The sequence below is a fragment of the Anomalospiza imberbis genome, chromosome 4 (assembly GCF_031753505.1).
Source record: "Anomalospiza imberbis isolate Cuckoo-Finch-1a 21T00152 chromosome 4, ASM3175350v1, whole genome shotgun sequence".
NCBI classification, from domain to species: Eukaryota; Metazoa; Chordata; class Aves; order Passeriformes; family Viduidae; genus Anomalospiza; species Anomalospiza imberbis.
In genome coordinates, this window is record NC_089684.1 from 52,308,778 (window position 1) to 52,329,658 (window position 20,881).

The 20,881-nt window shown below is 43.2% G+C and overlaps 2 protein-coding genes across 2 annotated transcripts; both read right to left on the reverse strand.

Moving 5' to 3' along the window:
* Positions 1-848: 848 nt before the first annotated feature.
* LRPAP1 (LDL receptor related protein associated protein 1) lies at positions 849-10,748 on the reverse strand. Its single transcript, XM_068188576.1, has 8 exons — positions 10,528-10,748; positions 6,123-6,267; positions 5,657-5,781; positions 4,180-4,300; positions 3,549-3,707; positions 2,930-3,012; positions 1,884-2,060; positions 849-1,573 (listed from the first exon to the last, which is right to left on the reverse strand). The coding sequence occupies exons 1-8, from the start codon at positions 10,705-10,707 to the stop codon at positions 1,508-1,510; spliced, it is 1,056 nt and encodes a 351-aa protein (XP_068044677.1). The 5' UTR covers positions 10,708-10,748; the 3' UTR covers positions 849-1,507.
* Positions 10,749-12,836: 2,088 nt separating this feature from the next.
* On the reverse strand, positions 12,837-13,877 carry LOC137472983 (C-C motif chemokine 3-like). Its single transcript, XM_068188578.1, has 3 exons — positions 13,626-13,877; positions 13,283-13,388; positions 12,837-13,102 (listed from the first exon to the last, which is right to left on the reverse strand). Exons 1-3 carry the CDS (start codon positions 13,729-13,731, stop codon positions 13,009-13,011), a joined length of 306 nt encoding a protein of 101 aa, XP_068044679.1. The 5' UTR covers positions 13,732-13,877; the 3' UTR covers positions 12,837-13,008.
* Positions 13,878-20,881: the final 7,004 nt, after the last annotated feature.

Below are 20,881 nucleotides of genomic sequence, written 5' to 3' on the forward strand. Positions count from 1 at the left end.
CCAAGCAGTTTTCTCATAAAAGGCTTGTAGCTATTTTCAGATTTATTTTTTTTAGCTTGCCAACTAAAGGTATATCATAAACTACATGAACAGAACTGTCTCTAAGGAGACCGCTAATATTAGTGGGGGCTTCTTATTTTGAGGGACAACAATTCTCTGCAATATAAATAACTCTTAGCTTACATTAAATGAAAAAAGTAGGAAAAAGCTTCAAAGAAAATCTCTAAGACTGCTACCACAGTTTTGGTTCAGATCATTTGCACATGAAGATACAGTTTTTAAGTAAAGAATCATGTTACTTTTAAACCATGATGACCCAGGATGAGTGGCCTATTCAGACTATTTCTCATGGAACAGGCAGGGAGAACAAGGCTTGAGGACAGCTGCATGATCCAGCACACCTCAGCACTACCATCTGTGAGGGACAGAGCTCCTCAACCAAGCTGTAATGATTCACCCAAACTGGACCTCGGCCTCGCTCCTGGAACAGTTTCATTTGAAACTTTCATTTGAAATAAAGGGTCAGCATTGTTATTATAGACCATTTCAACCCACGCGTCTGATGTCTGCCAAGGTTCTGACCAGAAAAATCTGGTCTTGAAAGGGGAAGTGATAATAATCTTTACTGGAGATTGCACTGGAATATACACTCAGAGATAAGCTGCTTTAGAAATCCTTCTGCCTATTCAGAACATAGAAACACATCTTTGTGGTGCAAAATAGCCCTCCTCTCTTAAAAACCAATGTGTGAATGAACATTACAGGAATTAGCAACATGCTCAAAAAACAGGGCTGGCTACTTCTCACTATATGAAAAGGAATGTGAAAAAAAAAAAGCCTCACCAGGATTTGTTTTGATTTTTTAATGACCAAGTGTAGCAAAACCAAAGCAACCATGAACAAGATAATTGTACACACACGTTAGTCAATAACTAAACTGTGCAAATTGACCTCAGTACTTGTTCCCTTGTTACTCTTCCTCCCCCTCTCACATGAAAGATTCCTATGCAGTGCAGCAGTGCAACTCTGAGCCACTGCTCAAAGTCAGTAAAAATATTTTTGTAACCTTAAGTAGGAAATGTAATAGGCCAAGCATTGAAATAAAGACTTTTCTGGCCTCTGTTTAACCTTCTTGTACCTCAGTGTTTGCTTTCATTGATCAGAATACTTTACCTGACTATAAGATTAGTATTTTTTTATTGGCAGGAATCCTTTGAGAGCTCACATATTTTTTTCCTTTTGACAAAACTGATTATTTCAAAGGCTGCTACTTGATTCAGAAGTAAGATTTTTATGATTCAAGATGTGCAACCTAAATATTTAATCTAATAATTTAATTTTACAGTGCAAATACAAAATTGGTAATTAAGTAGACAAAAAAAAATTCTTACAGGACATATCTGTTCAATCCTTACTATTTCAGAAGGACTCCTTGGTAAGTCCTGTTCAAAAAACCACATTAACTGCTTTGTGTTAATAGACTGATCCTGTGAAGCAGAACAAATTTTTATAGTTCATTGTGTTGAAGACCTTGAGAAATTCTGCTGGATAAGTCTTGCAAGTGCTTCTTCACCTATCAGGAAAACAAAACACACAAAACAAATTTCAGGAAGACAATAATTTATCAATACAATAAAATATTCAGATTTTGCTACCAGTATTTGTAACAACAGAAAGAGCAAAGAGCAGGAAGATTTCAGGCCTTTTTAGGTCTATAAGAACAATTATGTGTATACTGTACTAAACATGGAGAACAGATGTGTCTTGAACTCCCTTTCTGGAAGTCATTCAGCTTGCATGAAAAATCAGCACTGGATAATTTACTTCCCCTCTGCTACTGAGTTAAACTTTCAACATGTACGTAACACTGGATTTATACAGACCTTATATCCTAGTTCCTTTGTCTTTTCTTGCAGCATGGCATATTTCTCTTTGTTTCTGTTCAGATGATCCTTGTCTCCAGTTCCCTCTACATGCTTCAGTTTCTGGTGTGAAATCTCTAATTGTTTCTGGTAATGATGGTGTTTTTCAATTTTTGCTTCAAAATGCTTCAGCTCCTCCTAAGATAACAAATACACACAGCTTCAGAGGGGTTTCTTTCCAAGCCTTCCTTTCTCTTGCCAAGACACTCCTAATGATAACTTGACTGAGTCAGGCACAGAAAGCTTTTTTCAGTTCCCTGCTTCTTAAAAACGTCTGGACAATCCATTACCATCACCACCAGCCTGCTGATTTTGAAAGCAGTGCTGAAAATGACCCACTGCAGAGTCCTCAAAAGGAGACTGTGGGTGGCTGTGAGGTGCTACAAGATGAGAGCAGTGAACACCACGCAAAAATTTAGACTGAGGGGAGAGAAACAAATTTTAAAAAAGAGCCTCTTTTTAAAATCTGATTAACAGGCAAAGTCAGATAAAAAAAAAATCTTTCCTTTATACAACTTGAATTGAATAAAAGTGGTATGAACTGCACAGGAATTATTTTCTATATTATTTTACTGAAAATCAGTCTTTATCACAATAATTTTGTGTCAGCTCAACACAGCTCCAACATGGGAAGTTAACAGTACAAGAGATGGGCATGAGAGGGAAATGGCTGGGTATACAGATTGCAGTGCTTCCCAAGGACATAATTAAGACATTGGGTAAGAGGGGTAAATCTGGTGCATTGGCAACAAAAAGCAGGACCTGATCTTTCCAAGATTGAAAATGTGCAACAGTTGTTTTGAGAGGATTCAGAATTTTCATTCTGCTGATTATAACAGAACCAGCATATGGTTAGTTACACACATGTCTATATATCTGAAGTATTAAAAAGGCAGCATGACTTTTTTATGGCGTCTGGAGGGTAATACAGAAGTGGCTGCAATCAGAGTAACAGCTTATGTGGCAAAATATCTTTCTGCAAGAGAAGACACTGGAATTCTACTTACCCGAAAAGATTCAAGCTCTTTCTCAGTGAAATTCGCTGATTTGGCCAGGTCCCACAAATCAATCACTCTTGGTTCTTCAAATTCTGAAGAAACACATATAACAAAATGAAAATCTGGACACAATGCTTTTAATGCCCAAGTTCTATGAAAGGTAAAGAGATACTTTCTCACATATATATAGTTATTAAATTAAGAACAGAGACATTAAGCACTGCATTTCTAATAGATCTATTTAGATGAAAAGGGAGATGTATCCAAGTACTGGATAAAACTAGATACTAGTAGTAGGTAAAACAAGTAGGTTTTTAAAAGCAAAAACCCCCAAACCTGAGGAACTGGATAAAGGCATTGCTTGCCCTGCATGTTGTCTCATTTACGTGTCCTCCTGGAGCAATATCCCTTCTCATGGGGGCATGGAAGACAGAACTATCCTCTTAACACACTGACTGTATGCTTCCATCAGGCTTCCAGTGTTTGGTTCTAAAGAGGACTGGCTGGCTCTATCTCTTCAGCCCACTGTGGTACATGACACACTGTGATACTGTGACTATGCCCACTGATTTTAATTTTTTAAAAATGGAATGAATCCCAAAGTAGCCCAAACCCCACTGCATCATACCACTGGTTGTGTCATATCCCTGGTGACTGACTTTACGCAGACGTTCAAAGCCCTGATTGATGCTCCTTAACTTCTCCTTGAGTTCTCTGTGTTTGTTGTGCAAGATTTCCTCTTTCACCAGGTTCTCCTCAGAGGGATTGATAACATTTTTGTGGATATCTGTTGAAGAACAGTAAGTATTATTGATTGTGGGCCAAATCTTGATAGTTCAAAAACTCCAGAAGTCCCCCAAATCTGAGGAATAAAAAATGCTAAGTTCTTAGGATTTGAGTGCAAATAAAGCTGGTGAGATAAAATATGCATTTTCTGCAGACTTTAGATCACATTTTGCAGCAGTGGATTCATGCTTGCTGCATAATTTCCTGTAAACTACAATGGCCATCATTGTTAATCTCATGGCATTTTCCCCTGCATGAAATGGAGGCAGAATCAGAAAACTGAAATGGCAACAGTTTCATTAGTTGGCAAGAATTTTGGCAGCTAATGCAGAACTAAACCCAGGAAGTATCTGAAAATGCCAGCATCTCCTCCAGAAATGTGAGGAGTTTCAAAGACATTTGGAAGCAATGGAAACAATGGGCAGAGAAAAGAGATGTACTGATCTTGAAACATCAGAGAAATGTTCAGGCACCTTCTGTTCTGCTCACGGTCTCCAGCAGAATGTTGTATTCACGAATCTTTTCTTTGTGATGCTTAAATTCTCGCCAAAGCTTATCCAGCTCCTCATCAGAGAACTTCCCAGAGGTCTTGGCCTGAAAGAAACATGAGCTCATTATGCTTTCCAAGCCAAGTGCTTTAAGTGCCCTCAACTGCCAAAACCTCTTCCCACTTTTCACCACATTTAGAAAATTATTAAGTGAAACTTTTCTTTAGATCTTTTGCTTCAATTCTCTTAATATTTGTATGTGGTCAGGATTTAGATGTTGATGGATAAGATGCCTTTAATCATATCAAAAGAAGTTTGCTTCAGACTTACAAAGCTGGACTTGCTGTGGACTACCCAGTGAAGAGTGTCTGGCATTCCTATTCCATGGGAAACAATTTAATACAGAAGTAAGGGCCATGGATCTCCACAGACAACTGTAAGTGAACCATCTGCATGAGGAATGCAGCCTGATATTAAAAACAGTCTTTATTTCATCTTACTCTGCTGGCAGGTGAAGATTTTATCACTGCTGTGCACTTGCTCTCTAACTATTAAGGAAGCACTGCTCACACAGCTGGGGCACTACCCACAAATCTGGTGGGATACCTGCTGCAATGCCTGATCAAAAGTGAATGTTTTTCAAACCCATTCAGACCCCTTTTTTTTTTTTTTTTTGCTTAGGGAATATTTCTCTTATTGCACTTTACTGTTCCCCAGAGCACAGGACATCATGTTCCTTGCCAAAGCTGTATCTAGCTACAGTAATATTTTAAAATCCAGCAAATCTTTTTTTCTGCTTTACTATCACTGCACTAGACTCATGAGAGAATTCCTTAGATTTATCTGACTAGTCACTTCTTAAAATTTGAATTATTTAATTTCTGAAGATTATAACTTTGCCAGTTTTAACTGCCCAAACTTGACAGTACATCTTCCACTTTTTATGCACGAATGCAAATCCTGGACATTTTCAGTTGAATACTAGATTGAGAAAGCCCTTATTTAAAACCCTTCCCCACAATACATTTCACTTTTAGACAGTCTACAAAATGGTTCTATTTTAAATACATCTTTTTAAAAACATCCATAAACAACAATAAGAAAACTGGGAAAAACTCCATAGATATACTACCACACAGTGACAGTCACACTAAGGGAAGCCATGGGTTCAGGGAAATATGAGAAATACTCTGTTTGACCTCGGGGGATCCAGGCTCCACTCTTCAGATTAATGTGGGTGTTTTATTTGCCAAAGACAACCTGCCACAGCTGGATGGTCTGGATACAGGTGGGGTTCCCTCAGGGCACAAAGATGTGAGCTACAGAGCAAGGAGCTGGGTCAGTACTTAACAAAAGAGTAGTAAAGCCATTAATTTCCAAATCTGAGTGCTCTCAGAAGATAGAGCTAAGAGTTTGGTGAAAAAATACTGATTTCCTACACTCCAGTTCCTGGAAATCTTACCTTGCTCCAAAGTTTTTCCAGTCTTGGATCATCTAGTGTGTCACTTTCTGTGCCATCTTTAATATAGTTGGTATCAACTAGTTGAGAGTCCTTCTTTCCATTCATTCCATATTTAGTCATAATGACTGCAAGAGAATAGAAGTTACAGAAACATGAGAACCAACTATGGATGTATAGAAGGTGAGAGATGGGCTACATCTGTCACTTGCAGAGCTGGACTTTGCAGCTCATGGAGGAAAAGCTAACAGTTCAATACACAATGGTCCCAGGTTCAATGACCCCTTCTGAAATTATTGGGAGCAAAGGACTGTTAGGCTCCTGCAGCTCCCTACTGACCTGCAAAGAACTTGTTGTGTGCTCAGTGTCCAGAAAGACAATATGTTATTGAATAGTTTAAACACAAGAGTCTAACCATGCATGTGTGCGATGCAAGGTTTAAACTTCTTCTTTCCAAGACAGCCCTTACCATTTAAGTTGCGTCTGAGCTTGGCTTCCTTCTCTCCATCTTCATCCAGCCCTTCAGCCTTCAGTTTTTTCCAGCTCAGCTCATCCTTTTCTTGTATTTTTAGATCACTATACAATTCTGCCAGTTTCACAGCAGAGAGATGGAGCTAACAAGAACACAGAAAGGTTTGTATTTAGTCATGTGGAGTCCCCTTTTGCTTCAGAGCTACCTCAGGAACCAGTACAGATACATAACAACCAGTATGGCACAGCAATTCTTCTCAAACAACATGCCATTGCCACCACATGTGCTTTCCTGTGGACCATCTTCTAGCCATACAGTTATAGTGAGTCGAAATATTTTTTGGTTAGTACAGTTTTTCAGTCTACCAGGTCACTGAGGATGGCCTTGCAGTTCGAAGAGCCACTTCATCAGCATTTTTTTACTATGATCAAAATGAAAAAAAAATTCTCAGATAATTTCTTAACATGGTTTATGTGCATTACAACATATAAAACCTAGAGGTATTCCTGTCTGACACACTAGAAAAAAAAGAGGTAAGACATTGAGGCTAAGGATAGAAAAAAAATTAGTTTAAATGAATGCTAGGTCAGCTTGAAATTTTGTGAGCTACAGAGAAAACAGGAACAATGACTAATATGTGGTTGGCTAAGCAGCACTGCTGTGAGTTGATCCTGAACTTCCAGACTTTAGCCACCTTAGTTATTCAGTTTAAAACAAAGAAATGTAACAAGCCCTCTTAGTACTTCAGAACCATTTTTTTTTTCTGTGTCTATGTGGTCAACAAAAAGATAGTGAGGTGAGGAGAAACCCAGAGGAGAGGAGATAAAATCCCTCCAACTACTGCGTGCCCAGCTCCTGGGAGCTCAGATCCAGCTTGAAACCACCTGAGCTCATCAGTCCTAGCACAAGTTTATCTATTGGAGCGGTTATTTAATCATTAAAACCAGCTTACATATTATAAAAATTCTCATTTCCAGTGAGGAAGGAGTATGTTTGATAAACACAGACTCAGAACTCAGTACTGTTTTTAAACATCTGAATGATACTGAAAAGATTCAGCCGTTCCTTTGTGTGTCAGTAGATTATTTTAAAGTAACTAGGACAAGTGTAATTACTTTAAGCTAATGCACTTCCCATTGACAAGAATTGAGGAAACTATCCAGATTATTGTTTATGTTTCCATCATAGGCTGTCCTATTAATTAATCTTGTGCCACTGCATAGAATTATTTTGATTTTAAACTATTTTCTTCTCCGCATTTTGCACTTGGCTTACTGAAATTACTAAAATCTAGAGTAGTTAGAATCACAAGGAAATATAATACTTATAGAACACATTAAAACCTTTGATCCCTCTAATACTAAAGCAAAGGAGTATCCCTGTTGTGTCCTTTACCATCTACTTTTGGGGAACTGCTTTATAGAAACAAAGCACTTAGAAGGAACGACTTTATTTATGGTTCTTAGTATGTGCTAAGTAAAAGAAAAACCTTAATTATGTACTTGTTTGCTTTTCTGGTGCAGGATGACCTGGACAGCCCAAGTGTCACTGCTGCAGTGGCACCAAGTATCATTTTCCCCAGCAAGAATTGTGCCCTGGAGCTTCAAGACTGAGTGAAAGGTTTACTACAAATTGTGAAGGGAACGGCTGAGCATCTTGGTAGCTAGGTACTCTAATATTAGTCTAGGTACTCTACTATTAGCATTCAAGTAGCATGGACATCATATGTAGTTGGGCTGAGGAAATACAAGAATAAATAGCCAGGCATAATTTGATAAGAAGCAATTTAGCTCCTAAGTACCACAAATATAATAAAATAAAATCTTTCATATGTGACCTTGTCATCAGAAACACACTACCGTATAAAAGATTACACAGTACAGTTGATGTTAGAGCCCTTCTGCAGTTAGTGCAATCCCATAAACATGGACAGCTTTGTTTTCCAGAAGTCATAGAAAAGAATATCAGAACTTCTAAACATAAAGTTTGGAGACATCATCAATCAAACATGTTAAAGTCTTAATAAATACTAAGGAACTACATTAAGCCCACTATTCCTTAAGAGAAAACGAGATTCTATTCAAATTTCTCCCAAAGAGAGCAATATTTTTCTAATTCTCATTATAATTTAGTAGGACTCTAAAGTGATTGTCCTTGTAAGCATTATAAATCCTTTGGAAGCTTTTGGAAGCCCCTTGCCTGTCCCATTAATGTAATACAGAGTGAATACATAAGTTAATTTAAAGTATTCAGTTCAAGAACTACTTCCTTTAAGGTTATTCCATGATGGACCCTGAGTATACCAGGTAAAAAATGTCAACGGTAAGACTCCTCATCACTTTACTCACATTACTCACATGCTGGAATAACTAACTAGAAGCAGAGGTGAAAAGTCAAGTTTAATGATTAAATAGCCAAGCAACAAGCCCCTTAAACTCATTCCTTATTCCTCATTCCTTATGCTGCCTGGACATTAACATCCAAGACAGGTACCTGGCAATTCTGGGAATGAGTGCTGGAAATTTGTGAACATTACAACAACTACATCATTTGCTGTTGGGCTGGCTGCAATCATTACCTGCAACATCCTTACCTACCCTCTTGCCTCCAAGAGGAAAGAGCTCTTTACTACAAATTTACTCTTTAAGAAAAGAGATTCTGGAGAAGGATCAAGCACTTCTTCCCACCCACCCTCAGGGAAACTAAAGTGTGGCTTGCCAGCTCCTGGTCCCTCTAAGTAACATTCTGGGGCTTTTTTAAGGACTGCTCCTCCAGCTGTGTGTTGCAATGCTAAATTGTGGTATCTGACTTTCATGTCAAAACAAAGAAGTTCCCTGTTTTCAGTAGTTTCTCTATCACTACCAAAATAAAGGAATGAAGAATTTTGCATTGACACATAGAAGTATTTCAAAGCAAATGTAACACACAGCCTTAGATTTCCTCTTATTTCATACATTGCCCAGGCATACTGAAAAATCACTTTATAAAACACATGCTGGGTGACAGTTGTACTCAAAAGTGAAATTTAGATGGTGGCAAATTTAGTTCAAGTAGGTTTTGCATCTCTAAAATCTAGCTCACACGAATAGAATTTACTAAGCCTTACTTCCTTACTGAGAGAGTGAATCCATTTTATATTATAGCATCTTGACATAGATGATCTAAAGCACCTCAAATTTTAATTCCAGAAGAGCCAGGTATGAACATGAGAAAAGACTGTAAATGGAAAGGTGAGAGGTAACTGACATTACTATCATTACAGATTATTTCTAGTCTCAGTGTTGTTTCTTTTTCAGCTGTCAATTCAACAACTGGAGTTTCACTTTCCTATGCCCCATTCCATCTGTCTCCCATTGAGGAAGGGAGTATTTTTGACATCTTCCTTTAGCACGTTGGGAGGAAGCACTATGGCAGGATTCTAGTTTTTGGCTGAATCCAGGGATGCCCTACCTCCAATTCAATAGCTCAGGCTATTCAGAATACAGGAGATCCAAAATTAATGTTAACTATATTTTATTGCCTGAAAGAACTGAACCTTTGCCAGTCATCACCCTAATTCTCACGGTCCACAATATTCAGGGGATATCTGTAGTGCATTCTTCGCCCAGTGCAGCCGTTCTTTTTAGTTCTAAGTAAATATTTCCACTGTAATGACATAATTTGACTGTATTTTCATTTTAAACATTTTTTATAGTCCACTGTGAGAGAAACTCAAGTACTGTTTTGACTCACTGTCAAAATTAAGGTTCTCATCTGGCAATGGTGAAACCCATTTGCTGATCCTCTTGGCATTTGTCTACATCACTTGATGTGAATGTAGGCGACACAACCACCGGAGTGGAGGTTTCCTCTTCTCCTGCAGGAAACTTCTGCCCTGTGCAGGGCAGGAACCGAGGCCACCGCCTTCAGCCAGATGAGAGCATCACAGTCCTGAACAACACGGCTGAAGCATTCAACCAGCGAGCTCTGGAGCCGAGCGCAGATCCTACACGGCACCAGGCTGGAGGTTTGGTGTGGAAGTCCCACCACAGGGCTTCCCTCTCTCTCCCACTTCCTGGGCCTGCGGTGTAGCTGCTGCATTTGAACACGGGCAGGTCAACACCTCCCGGGGCTCAGACACACATCCCTCTCCCGGGAGCAGGCTGCTCCCCGCCGCCGGGACGGCCGCCGACCGCGGGGCTCCGCGGAGCGCTCGCTGCGTGACGGCCGGGGACAGCCGTGCCCGGGAACAGAACAAAAGCCACCGCAGCCCCGAGCCGGGGCCAGACAGCCTCGGCCTCTCCTCACACACAGGGGCCCGCTCCTCCCCATCTCCCAGACGGGGAATGAGTGTCTGAAGCGGCCGGGCCCGACCTCGGAGCCCACTCCGAGCAGCGCCATCGCCCCGCGCCGCCCCACTCACCCGCTGCGCCTTCTCCCAGATCTGGTTCAGCCTCACCACCCGGAACTCCCCGGCCTCCCGCCGCTTGCCGTCGGCCGCCGCCAGCCCCTCGTTGGCCTCCCGGGAGTACTTGCTGGCCTGGCCGGCGGCAGCCAGGAGCAGCGCGGCGGCGAGGGCCAGCAGCGCCCGCACAGCCGCCATGTCGCGCAGCGCGGGGAACTACAACTCCCGAGATGCCGTGCGGGAGCCGCGTCCCTCCCCGGCTGGGGAGCGGCGGTCGGTGCTGGAAGAGCGGGGGCAAGGCCGGCGAGGGCCGAAGATCCAGAGTCTGGTTTGGGCTCCGGGGAGCGTGAGAAGAGTTAGGTTTGAGCTGATCTCTCCGTGGCATTCTCCTCAGGGCTTGCTTCACAAAACACACCGAATAGGGCACATTTTGTGAGTAGTTCCCCCCCAAGACTTGGTGTTGATGTCAGCTGTGCGAGAACGCGGGGACACAGTGGGTTCGAACACCACTACTTTCATCAAACAAAGTTTTCGGGTATTAACACAATGTCCGAGAGTTCAAGGAAAAAGAAGAGGCAGCTCGGGGAATGGAAGGCAAGAACGGGGACCGGTTCCCCCGTGCTGCCTTGGCGGTGGCAGAGAAGAGCTCCTGTGCCCGGGACAGCAGCGAGGGGTGGATGCTGGGGGGGCAGAAGGAGGGCTCTGAGAGCGGCAGGGACACGTAGCTTGGGTTGTTCTCCGGGGGCGAAGTGTGCGAATGGCTCTGGGCTCCGTGCTGTGTGCTCAGAGTGCAGCTCTTGGGCAGGAGAGCCAGTCCTCATGGTGCCAACCTCCTGCCTCAGTGTGTCCTCCTCGAGGAGCCAGCCAAAGAGTGCAGTGGTCAACAGGCGGGTTTGGGAGGGAATTAAGTCAAGCTGTATTAAGAAAAAAAACCTCTACGATGCTGTGAAAATGCACAGTATTTAATCCAGGGTTGGTGTATTTATAAGAACCAATAGATTGCCTAGACTATAATGAGATTTGTGAAAACAATCAGCCGGGGAGGATTTTTACTGGACTATAATTTTTGCCTTGTGGTTAATGTAAAAGTCTTGTGTTTTCTCTCTCACATTTTTCCAAAGTCAGAGATTTTCAGTGTTATTAACCTAGAAGCTGTTGCTATAAGACTGAATTGCAGAAGTGGCCAAAAGCACTGCACTATACATTGCTTTGAAGAGCAGTTGAAGCGAGCTTTGAAGTACAGCAAACTGATGATGCAGAAAGAAGTCCATCAGCCTTGCCCAAATCTTGTGCAGCTCTACACATCAATTTTAGGATTTAGAGCTTCTTTTAGTCTCATTATTACAGTGTGTATATATATATATATATATATATATATATGTATTCCTGAGTAATTTTGGTGGTTCTATCTTGTCTGTCGTTTGAAATACTGATTGAGTTTTCAGGCTCTGTGCAAATAAATTCAACTTCTATGCTCTATAAACTCCAATAGGTTCTCAGTCTTCTTCTAGTATTGAGTGTACTTGTGCACAGCTTTATGTATTTGTTTGCCTGAGTTTTTGAGCTACACTAAAAATTTTTAGAAATAGAGAGGGGCTGCAGCACCATTCGTTTGCTTATGTTGGCTTGTTGGATGTCATTCTCCAGTGCCCTTACCTCTGTGACCCCAAGTGACCAGTCTTGGTAGAGTTCTGTGTGTCTTGGCCCAAGCAGAAGTTGTGCAGGGCAGAGTGTGGCCCAGGGGCAGAGCTGGTGTCACCTGCAGAGATGTCCCACTCATGTCCCCAGCGCTGGGCAGTGGCATGAGGACGGAGGTGGTGACAGTGCTGGGGACAATGCTGCCTGCTCCTCTGGCAGCACTGTGGCACCGAGCGTGTGTGTGGGGACAGCAGCACCCAGGAGCACCTGGACAACAGCTCCATCACTGCAGGGGGCTGCAGTCAATGCAGCAATGTGGGGGTGTCAGGTAGTCAAAGAGTGTCCTGATCCTCTAGTCTCTGGGGAAAATATGTCAAAGAGTTTGTTGCGGTTTCTCAGAAGGGCTTCGTGGCCCAGGGGGTTTGTTACTGGGCTCCATGTGTGCTGTGTGGAGAGGGCCCCAAAAAATGGATGAGTTGCCAGTGTCACCCCAAAGGTATGTCTGGGTCATGCTGGGATGCAGGAGCTGAGTCCGGGCTGGGGAAAGGGAAGTACTGTGGGAGCTGTCACGGGGCTGCTCTGCACAGTGGGTAGCAATGAAACCAGGGAGTGGGGAGGGCAAAAGGCTCCCCATGGGTCCCTTCTATCATGTTGGGGCTCCAGCAGGGACTTCAGAGACACCCAAAGGGTTTGACAAGCCAAACATTTTATTCAAGCATTTATGCAAGCAAAATTTAGTTAAACAAGTGTATGCCAATTTTAATAAATGTTCCCTTTGAAGAAGGATGCAGCTCAAGCACTCTTATTGCAGTCTCATGGTGGGGGCTGAGCCCACTGCCCTGGGACAGCAGCAGGGAGGAGTCAGTACTCCAGAAGCTCCAAGTGCTTCAGATATTTCTGCACCCAGGGAGCGTTGGGGTCTGCACACACCTGGTTCCCCTTGCTGGTGATCAGGCTGTTGGGAAAAACAGTGTTGAGGCACTTAGCCAGGGCATCAGGGTGCTTTTGCTAGGTCCTGCTGGTAGCACCATTGTTGTCCTTGTCCATGCCCTTTCCCATCCTGGACAACCTTGGACACCCTTGGGGTGCTGCCCTGGCTGGTGCACCCTGGAGCCCGGCAATGTTGGGTACTCACACCACGGCTGGCGTTGGGCAGGCTTTGCTGGTCATGTAGGCAGAGCTGATGCTGCTGCGTCGAATGGGGTGCGAAATGTAGGAGAAGCAGCACCTGCTTTTGGCTTCTGTGAGGGAAGAGAGATGGGCCCAGTGAGACCCCACACTGCGGCAGAGGCTCTGCCTGTGGCTCCCAGGGGATTTGCCATCACCTGTGCTGTGTCCTCCGGGAACAGCCCCATAAAACCTCCATCTCTGAGGCTTAGTCCCTGCACTGGTGATACCACCCGCTCCCAGCCTTCTGCATGGACATGCGGGTTCTAATCAGTGGGGATGGAGCTCTCTCCTGGAGAAGGAGAACCTACCGTTCGTGGAAAGTGCAGCACTCCTGGCGACTCTGAGATCAGCCTCAGCCAGGGAGCAGATGGCCACAAGGAGCAGAACAGGCAGGGCGGCTGCAAGGACCCTCATGGTGCTGGCAAGGCTGAGAGAGCCACGAGTGAGACTGGAGCTGGGGTGTCTGTAGGGCTCTCCTCTGCGTGGTAGCCCCTGCTCCTGCTGATCTCCTTTTATACCCCCACCACGGGGTGGGCACAGGGTTTCAAGAAGAAAATGAGTGTATCAGACCAGGAAAATTATATGAGGCAAAGAAACTGCAGAAAGGGAAGTGCCAGCCACAGGGCTGTGATTTTCAGATTCAAGAGAGAACAAATCTCACGAGGAGCAGTTGAAGGAGCTGTGTTTATGTTGTAGTTGAGAAGGTCACAATACAAAGCAACACACTCCATTTTCAGAAGGCTTCAAACCTGTTTTTATTATAGCATGCATGTTTTTTATACATTCTTACAAAACTCATAAGTTTACACTTTACTCATTGGTCACCAAAGACAAATAAGGTGCTTATTGGAACAGTCAGTTGCAGTTTTCTCTTATTTATCTTTCTTTCTTTCTTGATTTCTATGTCAGTGACCTTGGTAGAAAATTATTTCAGGGGTAAACATGGATCCTCATGTCAAACTTCTCTCTGGCTCACAGAAGTTGCTGTAAAACCTCTTCCACAGGTTTGTTTGATGGTAGAAGAGAAGGCCCCCAGAGGGGAACCTTACTGCTCTCTGCAACTTTTTGAAAGGGCTGTAGTGAGGTGGAGGTGGCTCTCTTCTCCCAGGTAACAAGTGACAGGATGAGACAAAATGGCTTCACATTGAACCAGGGCATGTTATGAAAATGTTCTTTTCTGGGAGGGTTGACAAGCACTGGAACAGGCTGCCCGGGTGGAGTCACCATCCCTAAAGACATTTGAAAGACATGTAGATGTGGTGTTTAGTGACATAGTTTGGTGGTAGACTTTGTAATGCTGGGTTAACAGTTGGACTTGATGATCTTAAAGGTCTTTTCCAACATAAATGATCCTACAATTTGTGTCTGTGAACTTCATGGTAATGCAGGGGCTGAGGGAACACAAGCGGGGCTGGAGATGGGGTTGGTGCAGGGTTTTCCTCTACATAAGGCTGCTGCTACTTCCCTCCTATTCACCCAGAGTTTCAAGGAGAGAAAATGGGTGCATCATGACAGGGAAGTTATGCCAGGATTTCCCAGTTTGGCTGAGCTAGAGAGATCAAGGAAACCACTGAAGGGGAAGTGCTTGTGATAGATCTGCAACTTTCAGATTCCATTTGAGTCTCTGGTGGGAATGGCCAGAGCCCAAACCCCCATACACAAGCCCTGTGACTGCTGCAATGACCTGTTGGTTGAGAGCCAGGCTGGGATGTGGATTTTGCTGACCACAGTTCTGAGAAAAGCCAGAACAAGGCTAGACACTGGAAAAGAAGGAGGAAGTAGCAAGTTTCATAGCTTGCTTTCTGAGTGTGCACTGTTGGGGTCTTTAGGAATTGGTTATATCCTACCTTTGTCAAGCAAGAATTTTGCTGTAGTGGTGTGCCTGAGGTGCTCCCAGCTGGCAGGTGCAGCCCCTGAGGGGATGGCACAGAGGCAGCTGGTGTCAGTGCCACACTCCCCTGGCGAGCCTGGTTACCCCTTGCCCCTGCTGGTGGGCTGCCTGGCTAGTGAGAGCCACTGGCCACAAGAACCACTGATAACATAATGTACCCTCTCGAAATACTTAATTTGTGCAGAAATGAGCCTTTTTGGGCAAATGAGGGTCTGGTGGGTGGTTTGCAGCTGGCTACCAGAGCATCCCCAGCCTGTGTACTGCCAGACATGGGGCATGAAGACCTCTAACCTCACCCTCTGTGCCAACTGTGTCAGCTCCTGCTGGCTGTCGGGGAGAAGTTGTAGAATCCCTCTTCACTGGTCCCTGTCTGGCTCAGCTGGCTGGCCTGATACTGCAGGAGGGGAAAAGAGGGCTGGGGGCCATGGAGTGTCAGCTCTGGGGACTCACCAATCCATTCTTGGGGACACTGAGCCTGTCCTGCTGGCACAATGTCCTTGCTGTCAGCTCACTGGCACAGCCTGAGCAGTGCCTGGAGACAGTAGCAGTGTCACCCCCAGAACCGTGCTGGGGTGCCAGTGGGGTTAATACCAGGAACTGCATGAGGGAGGGGCCAGAGCACCTTCCACAGTTCAGGGGCCTCTGCTTGCACAGTGGGGCACCAGCTAAAATCCGCTCTGGCAGGTGCTCAGGGGGATGTTCTGCACTCACCTTTCTCCCTGGTGACATGACGCTTCATTTTTGTGGGGCAGGGGTGCACAGGAATATCCCACCTGCTGCTCTGGCAGCACCCACTCCCAGCTCTCCACATGGACTCGGGGGTCTCTCCAGTGGGGATGGGGCTATCCTCTGGGTAGGGAGAGCATACCTGGCTTCTGTCCTCCCAGAAGCAATGCTGGGATCACATAGATGGGCCCCAGATGGGGAAGTTGTAAGAAAATAAGAGCATCATAATGGGGAAATATGAGTGCATCATAAGAAAGACATTGTCAGGAGCTCCCAGATTTGCTGAGCTGGTGAAGGCAAGGAAACCACAGAAGGGAAAGCACCAGCCACTGTGTTACTTTCAGATTCCATTTGGTTCCTGGCATGGACTGGCCAGAACCTAAACCTGCCAGAGCCAGGCTGGTACATGCACCAAGAGCCCCGAAGAAAATCAGGGCAAGACTGGAAAAAGTGAAAAAAAGGAGGAAGTAGCAATTTTATCTATCACTACTCCCTGATTAAGAGTCCCTCTCCAGCTCTCTTGCAGGACCTCTCTAGGCACTGGAAGCTGCTCTAAGGTCCCCTAAAAGCCTTTTCTTCTCCAGCCTTTTCTTCTTCTTCTGAACTCACTCAGCTGTGAGCAACAGCCTGGTCTTGTGAAGAGCCACGAAGGTACCTTAACACGGTGTGTAGTCATACTGGCTCTACTTGCACCTGCAGGGTTTTTTTATATTTTGGATTAGGTATTAATGGCTTTTTGGCCCTATACAGATCCAGGTTCATTCTTGACAAACTCTCTTGGGTTAATGTTGGGGATTGATAGCACAGGAGCTTTACAAATCAAGATGGCTTTGGAGATGCCTGGCTGTCTTTACTTGGCAACACAAAACATTTTTTGTGCCTGGCATCCATCTCTCAGTATGGTTTTGTAAACAGGGAGGCAACCTGTTTCTTCTTTTAATTTCTTTTAGTAATAAGAGAGAAAGCATCTTTGTGGACCTTATACATTGATTTTTTTAGAAAGATATGTAGTTCCTTGTACTGTAATTCACCTTAAATTAAAGAGAATTTATTCAGATGTGCTTTAAGTTTTCCAGGACAAGGCAGTTAGAGATATGTATCTGGACTAATTGAGCTGGGCTCTCTCACTGAAGACACAGTGACACAGTCACAGTCCTGTTTGTCAAGGGATTAAGCCTGTTCTTTCACTGTGTGCTGTTCTGTAAATCTCAGACCAAGGTCAGAATCAGCTTTTAGACATCAATTTTGACTACTTCAGCAGGGCTAAAAGGAGCTGGATTCCTCTGATATTCCCTTAAGGCAGCTGCAATAGCTCACTGGGATGGAAACTCACAGTTGTCTTAAAAGCACTTTACACACTCATCCCTCAGTGGCCCAGAGGCTGACAGCTGTACCTGACACTGCTGTAAACCTTCCTTCTCTGGGAAAACTCCATTTTCAGCTCACAGAAGAGCAGGCTGCATCACAGCTCCTGTCTCCACGATTCTCTGCATGGGTCACTTTCATTTTCCGGTCCAAGCAAGCCCAGAGAATGTGTCTTTTTCAGACTTGTTCCAAGTCTGAATTTAGGAAAACTACTCTGTTGTAGTGTGAATGAGACTTTTTTTGTGCATTTAAATTAAGTTAATCTATGTAGCTGTTTTCTTTTTCTGAAATAGCTTCTTTATTTTCCTTGGATTTAATTCTGTGCATTCAAGCAGGAAGTTAAACAATATCAAACTGAAGAAAATTAATTGCATAACATGCTGAAAATATGAACTGGGGAAGTGCTTGTTTTTACATTGCCTTCTTACCTGTCTTTAATGTGAATTACTGGAACATCAAAGATAACTAACCAGTTTGGAATTTATTTTAAAATACGTTTTCTCATGAAGTGGATCATTTCCTCTATGCACTTAATTTTAGTAGAAGAAAAAAGCAAGCGTTGGTACAATATTATTACAAAATATCCCTCTAGAGTAGTTAATTTTCACAAGTTATAACAGCTGACTATTGCTGCTTTCGCCTGAAATTACTTCCTCAGCTGTTGTTTATGGCTGATGCTGAAGATAAGCATATGAAAACCAGCTTATCAATTCTGCCCTTTCTGAAATGGTCTTTGCAGCTGATTAAAGCGAACCATGACTTGTTTTGAGAGGAACCAAAGAACCCACTGGCATTCTTGGCTCTGTTTTAGTGCTCCTGACTGCAACTCTAGATGAATTTTGCTATCAGGAGTGAATCCATCTTTCCTTTCTATCCAATTCTCAGCACATACTTGTAAAGGCTCTTTTTATTTTTTTTTCATAAGTGTGCAGGGAATAAGGATTTTTTAGGTGGAATCTTGACTTGTTTCAATAAGATGGAGTTTAGGTACTGAATATGTTCAAAATTTGGAATGAGAGGTGGTTTCTCAAGAATTCAGAATCCCAGAAACCATCTTTGTTTTATAATTCTGGTACTAATGTTTTATAATCCATGAACTATACCTCTGTGACATTACTTGCATTTTTAATAGTATGTATATAGGTAACTTTTGAATAGAATTTGGGCTGTAGTTTATTAGTATAAAGTAAACAATGAATGTAAAATGAACAAATGAATTGCTAACAGGTATCTCACCTGCTTGTAAAATGCTGCTCCTCTCTGAGATGAAGCCCATCAGTGGAACTCATGGTTGGGTCTAATTCAATAAAAAAAATGAAAGAGCTGTTCAGTGGAACAGAACATGAAGTAACAAAAAGTATTCTGAAGAATGCCAAGTGCCATCTCCTTGAAAATCATACACTGAAGTGCTGTATTTTTCTCTCATCATCCTATTATAGATAATTGATTGTAACTCCATTCCTCCTGAATCATCCTTTCTGGAATTCAACAGCACAATATAGAAGCAAACCTAATAGATGTGCTCCTTTACATCAGTTTTCTGTCAGAGCAACTGTGTCCTTTTTATCAGGAATTTAGTTAAGGGCTCTTTCCAAGTATGGTTGCAGTTTCACTCGATCCCCGTTTCTCCTCAAAAATGTAGGACAGCAATGCCAATGGCTTCTGCAGTGCTGATTTTCACAGGGAGCTGTGACAGTAGGAGGTCTTCAGCAAGTGTACCCCTGTGTCCTGCCTTGAATCATTTCTGCCTCTTGCTTCTCTGCCTTGCTTTCTTTCCTCTTCTTCCTCTTCCCATCTCCCTTTGGTCATGCTATTTCTTGTTTACTTACCTTCATGAGCTCTCTTCATTTTTTCCCTTTAGCATTGACATCACAACTTTCTAAGTTTATATTCATAATAGGTACGTTATTTTTCTCCAGTTCCTTTTCCATTGTGAGTATAGCTTTCAAACTTTACCAAACACCTGCACCTTTCAAAACTCCTGGCTCTCTTTTCCTAGATGCGCAAGGAAGAGTTGTATGTTGCAGTTTCCATTATTCAAATGTAGTTCAGTATCTTTTTTTTGGTATTGGTTGAGACACACAGAAGCATCTCTATTTTCTGGCATGTTTGTTATCAGAACTTGTGAAGAGAAGCAGCAATATTTTTCAAGTTACTGTTTTAATGGGGAATTTAATGTTTGGTGAGCAGTCTTCAGCAGTGGCTTGGCATTTTAGAGCATTACAAACTCTGGCATGAGCACCTGAGAATGTTAAAAGGAGTAGTTTTCATTCTCTTTACATTTCATTCTCATTACTGTTCCTGAATTTCCAGCTCTTTAGGCAGAAGAGGGGTCATGGGAGCTGTAGAAAATGAAGCAATTAAGTAGATGGGTTCTTCCAGTCCAGCTGAAATAACTGCTCTTCCTATAGAAGGTTCAAAGGGAGGATTTCAGAGCTAGAAAACAATCTACATCCCTTGCTATGTCTGGGATCTTAGTGCTTCCTAGTGGGCATGGCAGAGAATTCCTCAAGGAGGGAGAGACTGCAGTTGAGTTAGAAGGACTTCACCAGCCAAACACTGATTTCGGGGTATTTTGTTAACCTTATTGGCTAGGAGGCACTCAGATGTACAAAGCCTGAGTAGCAGTGGCTGAGCAGCTGGTCAAGAGGAATGAACCCAAAGGACAATAATTGTAGAGGCAGATGAAATCATACCATTTTCAGGAATGGGAGCAATTCTCACAGATATCTAAGTTCCTGTGTACAACAGCCTGAAAAAGGACTTAGGAGCCAGAAGAAGAGATTTCTTCCTTGCCTGAAGTACACACTGTCCAGGTAGAGATGTGCTGCAAAGGAGAGCAGGTGGGGTTTCCCCACACAGCAAGGAGTACTGAGCTTGCAGATAGAAGAGAAATGTGAGTGTGTGCTATGGGAGTGAGGATGAACTGACTTTCTTTGCCATAGCCTGGGTCAAAAAGAAAGAGGAGAGGCAGAAAAGCCTGCACTAGCTGGTGGCATCCTGTTATCCTCACTTTTTCAGTTGGATTCTGTTGCTTCTGCAAGATGGGGTACCATGGGAAAAGAAATCAGGGTAATTGTCAAGTAAATTGTTTTCTAGGGAAAAGTGGTTAAATGAAAATAATTATTCTGGAGAGTGTTGCACGTGGCATAACTAATATTGAGCAGTACAGATGACAAATCCAGCAGCCAAAATAAAAATAAATGGGAATCTAAATATCTTACTGATTCTTATTTGTTTTTCCTAGATAGCATCCAAAATCAAAACTGATCAGAAAAGATGGAAAATTAAAATGAACAATCAAAAATTTACTGCACTTGGGAGTGAGTAGCAACATCCAAATGTGGCTGTTCATTTCCGCAGGATTAGGAAGAAGGTACACAAAAGAAAATGGATGATGTCTTCAGGGTTCCCAGAAGAAATCTGATGTCCTTCTTCACCTGTCCCACAGGACACTTTGCTGAAAGGTGTGGCCAGTGCATGACCTTGCTGCAAGACTGCAATGGAGCTTGAGCTGGAAAAATGCTGTTGTTTTTTGTACCTCCATCCAGAAGACACGGTTGCTCTGCCCAATTAAACCAA

Excerpts from the sequence above, each read along its gene's own strand:
- LOC137472983 (XM_068188578.1), bottom strand. The coding sequence starts at position 13,731 with ATGAGGGTCCTTGCAGCCGCCCTGCCTGTTCTGCTCCTTGTGGCCATC. Across the intron at positions 13,389-13,625 it reads TGCTGCACTTTCCACGAACG|AAGCCAAAAGCAGGTGCTGC; the intron begins GTAGGTTCTCCT and ends CTTCCCTCACAG. Across the intron at positions 13,103-13,282 it reads TGCCCAACGCCAGCCGTGGT|CCTGATCACCAGCAAGGGGA; the intron begins GTGAGTACCCAA and ends TTTTCCCAACAG.
- LRPAP1 (XM_068188576.1), bottom strand. The coding sequence starts at position 10,707 with ATGGCGGCTGTGCGGGCGCTGCTGGCCCTCGCCGCCGCGCTGCTCCTG. Across the intron at positions 5,782-6,122 it reads GCTCAGACGCAACTTAAATG|TCATTATGACTAAATATGGA; the intron begins GTAAGGGCTGTC and ends ATTCTCTTGCAG. Across the intron at positions 2,061-2,929 it reads AAGAGCTTGAATCTTTTCGG|GAGGAGCTGAAGCATTTTGA; the intron begins GTAAGTAGAATT and ends TTGTTATCTTAG.